Source organism: Sorex fumeus, unplaced genomic scaffold, assembly GCF_029834395.1.
Source record: "Sorex fumeus unplaced genomic scaffold, SorFum_2.1 ptg000098l, whole genome shotgun sequence".
In the NCBI taxonomy this organism is placed as follows: domain Eukaryota; kingdom Metazoa; phylum Chordata; class Mammalia; order Eulipotyphla; family Soricidae; genus Sorex; species Sorex fumeus.
In genome coordinates this window covers 22,057,566-22,065,582 of record NW_026606155.1, presented here as the reverse complement: position 1 = coordinate 22,065,582, position 8,017 = coordinate 22,057,566, and the positions used below count along the sequence as shown (strand labels likewise).

At 44.0% G+C, this 8,017-nt stretch overlaps 1 protein-coding gene across 1 annotated transcript in view; it reads left to right on the top strand.

Annotated features, from left to right (window-relative positions):
* Nucleotides 1-79: 79 nt before the first annotated feature.
* Nucleotides 80-8,017, top strand: part of LIN52 (lin-52 DREAM MuvB core complex component) — a 112,422-nt gene continuing 104,484 nt past the window's right edge. The window contains exons 1-3 of the mRNA XM_056133766.1: nucleotides 80-196; nucleotides 4,620-4,694; nucleotides 6,114-6,151. Coding sequence (XP_055989741.1) covers nucleotides 166-196; nucleotides 4,620-4,694; nucleotides 6,114-6,151 — 144 coding nt within the window. The 5' untranslated portion in view covers nucleotides 80-165. The remainder of the gene's footprint in view (nucleotides 197-4,619; nucleotides 4,695-6,113; nucleotides 6,152-8,017) is intronic.

The window sequence follows — 8,017 nt, the reverse complement described above, 5'->3', positions numbered from 1 at the left end:
CCACATGCGTGGAGGGGCGTGGCCCGAGCCGGGGGCGGGGCTAAGAAAAGTTTGCCCTGTGGGGCGGGGAAACGAGAAGGCGGCGAGTTGGGGGACCGGGTTTCTCTTTGGGGGCGTGGCCCCTGCGCTCCGCTTTCCCGCCGACGGTTGGCCACGTCACGTGACATGGGCTGGAAGATGGCGTCTCCCACTGACGGTAAGAGCCGGCTTTGAGCTGCTTCTCTAGCGATCTCGCCTTCTTTTGCTCTCCTACGAACTTCCCCTCTTCATTGGCCCCCTCGGGCTTACGTTGTTTTCTTGGGATCCGTCTCCCTCCCTTTTCATTTCTTTTCTTTTTTTGGGGGGGGTGGTAGGGTGCGACTTGAGCTCGCCAAGGCTGCTCAGGGACTCTTGTAGGCTGGGTCCAGTCAGCCCGCGGTCTGCCAGGCGGGTGGAGCAGGGCACCCGGGAGGGACCCACTCGGGCCAAAGGGACGCGATCGTCCTGGCCCGCACTTAGTCCTCTTTGGGTGAATAAAACTAAAGGATCGAGTTGGAGATCTTTCTGAGCAAAAGGAAATTCCTTACTGTTATTTTATTTTTCCGGGAGCCGGGTTGAAGGATCGGTTCTTTTCGTCATGGCATCGGGATCGATTCTCTCAAACCCCAGCTAGGGTTGATATCCTGACCTCATCCCAGGACTGAAACGCAGGAGAAACATACTTCTCTGGTGTCTTCTCAGATAGGTACCCTTGGCCCCCCCAGAGAAGCAGGGACTTTCTGGACCTGTCAGAGACCAGAGGGGGGAAAAAAGACCGGAAGAGCAAAAAAAATTTTTTTTAATGATTTTTAACGTAGTTTTGCACATCTTTCAACTTGGGCTTCTGTTCTTTGTGTTGTTTCTTCCTCAGACTGACTGAATGGTCTGTTCCTGCTATATGTCATCCAAGATGCAAGTCATCTCAGCAATGTAGTGATTTTGCTTTAAAGAATTATGGGTCTTGCAGTCATTTCTAAAGTCACTTCAGGTTTTGCTTCTGCTATTCCCATCTATCTTGATTGATACATACTTTTTACCGAGATGTAGTTTCTCTCAAATAATCGTTTTCCAGTTTGGAAGGAATCTTGGAAGCTTAAATCAGAAATGAAAAAGTTGAGACCTGGAAAACTATTTTTGTGCCTGTTAGTATGAAAAGCATAATTCTATGTGTTTTGGGAGATGAAGATTAATCAAGCATTTAAAGAGTTTTGCATCTTTTTTTGGGGGGACGGGGGGAGTGACTCGGTGTAGAACAGGGCCACTCCAGCCCTACTCAGCCAGTCAGGCGGGGTGATTGAATGCTAGGGTGATTGAATGCTAGGACACAAGGATGCAGTGTTCAGGCCAACCAGGGCCACACCAGAATCTTGTGGAACTCCAGGGCTACATCCTGTGGTTCTCTAGGTCACGTGATGCCAGGGATAAAACTAGGGTTGGGTGTCTTTGCATGCATCTTGATCCCAGTGCTATTTTCCCATCCCATGGATTTTATTTTGGTGACACTCCAGGATTGATATTCAGGAGTGACCTCTGATGCTGCTCAGGGGACCATGTGTGCTGTCTGGGAACCACCTATGGTGGCAGCCAAAGCAGGTGCGTGTAAGGCAAGTGTCTTACCTCCTGTACTATCTGGCCCCTCGGGTATTATTTTAGATGTCTCCTAGAGAGGCATCTCCAGAATATAGTATCTGGCCTTATCCATTCCTGTTAATTTACTTTCTCAGTACCTTCATTGTGCTAGCAATGAATTCCAGCATCATTGTTCTGAAAAGGTTACTCCTTTCATACTGGATTATAAATCTCAGATCTGTTTGTTCATAGCTGAATTTCAGATTTAAGTCCCTCACAAGCAGTAAGCCTTCAATGGACATTTGTTGAAAGAATGATTATAGAGAGGTATGAATAATGTATTTCAGATTTAACTGAGTTATTTGCTCAAGCGGGCCCAGTAACGTCTCCATTTTGAGTCTTGTTACTGTGTTTGGCATACCGAATACGTCACGGGTAGCTTGCCAGGCTTTGCTGTGCAGGCGAGATACTCTTCGTAGCTTGCCGGGCTCTCTGAGAGGGGCAGAGGAATCGAACCCGGCTCGGCCGGGCTGGCTGCGTGCAAGGCAAATGCCCAACCACTGTGCTATCGCTGCAAATCAATGAAGAACGGGAGGACAGTAACAGTGACAGAACTGAGTCATATTTTTAGAAATGTATTCTCTCTTTTGATGATACTCTGACCAGGAATTGCACACATGCTTGGTTGTGACCACTGGAGGTGGCAGTCTTGAGTTGGGGCCATCTTTTAGTTGTGGTCAGTGTTTACATGCCTCTGGCTGAGGTGTGGCTAGGAAATCACTGCAGAGCTTGAGACAACAGACTGCAAGTCATAAATAGGAAAGCTGACAGGATTACATCCATCATGTGGGCAGCATCAGGGCTTGAAATGGCAGCTTCATTCTTACAAGACTAGTGCTGTAGCTACCAAGCCATCTCCTTACTGCTAAGTCCTGGAGTTTTTGTTTTTTGTTTGTTTGTTGTTATTTTGGTTTTAGGGCCACACTGCTCAGGGCTTATTTCTGGTTCTGGCTCTAGAATCACTCCTGGTGGTGCTTGGTGGATCACTAAACTATCGCTCCTGTTTTAGAGGCCAGACAGTGATGTTTGATGAGAGAATGATTATTTGTGTAACATAGCCTGTAAGTTTCAAAAGAAAGTGCTCACGGGGGCGTAGGGGGCACACAGGACTGAGCCTTCAGTGGCCGACAGCTGTCTCCCCAGGCCAGTCAACTGCGACAGATGGACAAAGGACCTGGGGAACAGCGAAACGGCCCCAGGCTGGTTGGTCATCAGTTTATTTCTCTCTCCTCCCCAGTGTAGTTCAATCTCTCCCCTTACAGCTCAAATGTAGTCTTTTTTTTTTAATTAATTTTTAAATTTTTAAATATTTTTTAACAAGTCACCATGAGCTGGTAGGAGGAGGCCTAGTCCCAATCCCGAGCGGGCTTGGAGATCTCAGTCACGGGGCCCGCATACCTGGCTTTTTCTGCTGGATTCCACTTGGGTGAGGCTCATTCGAGCGTGTAGAGGGTGGCCTTGAGCATGGTGATGGTTGGGTTCTGGAGGTTTTTGGCTGCCAGGGTTCTGCTTGGGGCAGGGAGGGAAACTCAACGCACCAGTCTCCAAGATGCCCCAGTGAAGACAGCCTGGCACAGGGTCAGGAAATTCTGCCTATAGTCGTAGTTTTGGTTGTAGTCCCAGTTATCATAGTTCCATCATCCTAGTCTCTTTGTAGACCTCAAAGTCCTCTTCTCTTCTACCCCTCACAGCATAGTTATGTAGAAATCATGAAGGGTGGGGGTACACATAGATGGGGTTGAATATCATAACAAACAGAGGTAAAGCCACTCCTTCAGGGAAGTTCTAGGGGATTAATTTAAGGACAAAATCTCATCAGAGGGTTCAGCACCCCAGATTATTTAGAAGATCTGCTCAAGGGCGGGATTCCATCCTGGTTGTATTGCTTCTCCTGTCCTCAGCAAGTAATCCATTTAAACAATCATAGTAAATTTACTTCTTATAATATTTCTAGTTTGGCACAGCAGATAGGGTGTTTGCCTTGCACGTGGCCGACCCGGCCAACCCAGGTTCGATTCCTCTGCCCCTCTCGGAGAGCCCGGCAAGCTACAAAGAGTATCTCGCCTGCACAGCAAAGCCTGGCAAGCTACGCGTGGTGTATTCGATATGCCAAACACAGTAACAAGTCTCACAGTGGAGACGTTACTGGGCCCGCTCGAGCAAATCAATGAACAACGCAAGGGCAGTGACAGCGACAATATTTCTAATAATTTCGTATGAAAACAGTAAGAGATATTTTAAGCTTAAAGGTTGGCTCTTCCTGGGGGCATCTCGCTGTATATTCCACACCACAGTCCTCAGGCCAGGTTTGTCTTTCCTAACCCCAGCAGGTTAGGAAAAAAGTTACTTCTTTTTGGTTCATGACAGAGTTAGTTTCATGACCATGCTTTTTAGCTTATTATACTTATTGCTCTTGGCTTGTCCCCTTTTAATGCCAGGCTAGCTAACAGCTTGCCCTGGTTCTATCCAGTCCCTACGTTGGGACCCTCCTTTTGGGGGGTGTTAGGAAGTAAGGGTAACTGAGGTTTAAGTCAGGTAAGTAGGATGGATGCCCAGGAGTAAAAATTATTTGGAGTCAATTAACTCTTATGTTACAAAAGCATAGCATCAGCTGTCTTCTTGTGTCTTGTGTGTATACAAAAAGTACATTGCTAAATAAACCATGCAAAGGACATAATGGAAAGAGAAAAGCAATATAGGATTATTAGTATTTGGTGGAATTGCGTGTGCCTCTCACAACAGGGGCACTTTTGTGAGAGTAACTCAATAAGTCCAAGCACCCTGCGGGAGGAGCAAGGACAACCCAATGTTATCCAACAATTACCTACTAAAAATAGTTATAGAATTCAAATTTAGCTCTTCAGGAGAGTGCTCCATGTTATTTTCTTTGAGACTGAAAGTCATAAAATAGAAATTAATGTATTTTGTATTTCCTTGAGTCAACTAGGTGTTCTTTTTTGTTTTGTTCTTAGGGACAGATCTGGAAGCATCTTTGCTAAGTTTTGAAAAGCTTGACCGTGCCTCACCAGACCTTTGGCCAGAACAATGTAAGTTTTGAGCTTCTTTATATTAGAATCCATATGTAGGAGTTCTTTGAGGAAAAAAATTACAGCGTGTGTGTGTATGTGTGTATTTGCATATGTATAGATTTTGGCCCAACCCAGAAGTGTTCAGGGCTTACTTCTGACTCTGACCTCAGGTGTCACTTCTGGTGGACCTGGGGGAACTTAGGGGGTGCCAGGGATTAAATTTGGGTCTGCTATATGCAAGATAATTTCCCTGCCCACTGTTCTATCTCTCCAGCCACCTGATGTATATTTTATAAAGTTATAGAGGTTTTTTTGTTTTCTTGTTTTGTCTTTTTGGGCCAGTGCTCAGGGTTACTCCTGGCTCTGTATTCAGTAACTACTATGGGTGGTGCTTAGGGGACTATATGGGATGCCAGGGATTGAACCCAGATCAGCCATCTACAAGGCCACTGCTTTACCATTACACAATTGCTCTGGTCCCAAAGTTATGACTTTCAATATGTTTATAGTATTTTTGTATGGTTTACAGTATCTTTAATATTTATGCTTTTGATATACACATTTGTTGCACCTCCACTACCACCCAGAGTACCAGGACTCCTGTACCCCTATTCTTTTTTTTTTTTTTAACACAGTTACAAAGTTGTTCATGATTTGGTTTCAATCTTATAATATTCTGACACTCGTCTCTTTACCATTGTACATTTCCTACCACCAGTGTACCCAGTTTCCTTCCTATGACCCCCCTAACCTAACCTCCTCCTGCCTCTATGGCAGGTACTTTATTCTCTCTCTCTCTCTTTCTCTCTCTCTCTTTCTCTCTGTCTTAGGTTACTTCTAGTCCATCTCTCCATCCCAGTTCCACCAATTAGTAACTTCAGATCTGTAATCAAAGTCCACTGGTTTCTCATCCAATACTGTCAATTCCCTTGCTTTGTTTCTTTGTATACCACATAGGAGTGAAATCATCTGGATTTCACCTTCTCCCTCCGACTTACTTTGCTGAACTAGATACCCTCTGGGGAAATTTTTGAACATTTAACTACAAGAATTATCAACTCTCTGAGTACAGAGCCAGGAATAAGTCTTGAGCATTGCCCAAACAAAACAAAGCATCACAGAACAATAACAAAAAGAATTAAAACTATTTTACTTTAAGGGAGTAGATATTGAATTTTGTAGTTCCGTCTTAAAAATAATGTCATTTTATTTGAGAGATTTTTCATTTTGCTGCCTCAGTTCGATTTAGATTTTCATTTCCCCCCCTCTCTTTGTGCCTGGTATCTTTTTTAGAACGTTCAGTATTATAGTTATTGATATGCTCTTTTACTTGTATATTGTAAACTTCGGTCTACAAGGCTTTTTTCTTATCATTTGACTCTGCTATGTGAGAGCACCAAAGTGTTGAATTAATCACGCTGTGTTTTTCCTATTTAGTACCAGGTGTTGCTGAGTTTGCAGCTTCCTTCAAAAGTGTAAGTAATATCTTATTTCCATTCTAAAGTTTATTTTTATTTATGTTACCTTTAGATAATTTTTGGTTTTGAGCCTTTTATGGTGGTGCTGAGGGCTTACTCCCATCTCTGAAATCAGAGGTCACTCTTGGAGGGGCTCAGAAGTCCATATGGGAACCGGATCCTGGTCAGCCACATGCCACAGAAGTGCCTTACTTACTCTGATATTGCTCTTGTCCTCTGTTATAGTATATTTAGTGTTTTGTTACTGATCACATTTCAAATATCTCTGATTTCTTTATTTTCATATATATATATATATATATATATATATATTTGGTCATGCCCAGCAGTGCTCAGAGGTCACTCCTAGCTCTGGACTCACTTAGGAATTACTCCTGGGAGTGCTCAGGGGACCATATAGGATGCCAGGGATCAAACCTGTATTGGCCACATGCAAGGCAAACGCCCAATCCACTGTACTATCACTCTGGCCCTATTTTCATATTATTAAAGCCTTTGATTAAACTTATAACTACATCCTTAGATATCTGTTCATATTGTCATTATATTAATTTCTTTTTGTGTTTGTTTCTTATTCTGGGGCCAGACCCAGCAATGACCAGGGGTTACTCTTGGCTCTGCTCTCAGGAATTACTCCTGGCAGTGCTTAGGGGACCATAAGGAATGCCAGGGATTTAACCTGGGTCAGCCACATGCTAGGCAAGTGCCTTACCCACTATACTATATCCCTGACCCCTTTTCATAGTAATTGATGGTAAAATTTTCCTGTCCAAATGATCTGTTTTGGCATTTTGACTTTCATTTATTTACCCCCTTTTCTCAGCTTGAAAGCTTTTTATTATTGTTGTTGTTTTTTTATTGTTGTTGTTGTTTGGGGCCACTCCTGGCTCTGCTCAGGGAATCATATCGGTTGCTAGATTGAAATGAGGTTGGCCTTATGCCAGGTAAGCACTTTACCCACTGTACTGTATCTCCGCCTAGGTTGAAAGCACTTAAGACAGGGAAGTCAAAATGTTTAATGGATATTAGTATTCTTTTTGACCTATGATTTAAATTTTTTTCTCTTTTATGTAGTGTCTTTTTTTCTTCCATTGGTTTTTGGGCTACAACCGGCTGTGCCCAGGGCTTTACTCCTGGCACTATGCTCAGGGTTCACTCCTAGCAAAGTTTGGGGCTTACTCCTGTCTCTGCATTCAGGAATCACTCCTGGTGGAACTCAGGGGTATCATATATGTTGCTGGGGATCAAACCCAGGTCATATGTGTGCAAGGCAGGCACCCTACCCACTATGCTGTCTCTCTGAGCCTGTGTGAGTCTTATAGCATTATGTATCCTTAGAAGGTTCTGCGAGCTCTCATTAATTCAACTGAAACCAAGGGAAGACATCCATTAGAGCCACAATTTCTCTACTTCCAGGCCAGCAGGGACCGCATTAGATGTTCTACATAACTTTTCTTACATATTCTCAGAACCCAGCATCTGATGATTGTGATAGTAACTGCTACTGTCATAGTGCTTACCATGTATCTTGCACTATTATAAATTCTTCACATATATTAATTTAATCCACACGAAGCTGTGTGAGGTCTAGGTACAGTTGTTACTCCTATTTTATGTGTAAGGAAATTGGCACAGAGAGGTTAACCAAGTGAGACAGGCTCTGAGTGATAGATTCAGGCATTGATTAATTAGGGCTTTCTGAGAATTGCCCAGAGGGTTCGGGGCCACTCCCAGTGATCCATGGCTTGGCTCTGCAGGCCAGCAGCAGTTGAATGCTTGGAACCAGTGGTACTGGCCAGGGGTGTTAATGATACCAAGCACGCATTCCGGCCCTTTGAGCTGTTTCCCTCGCCCCTGTGTTCA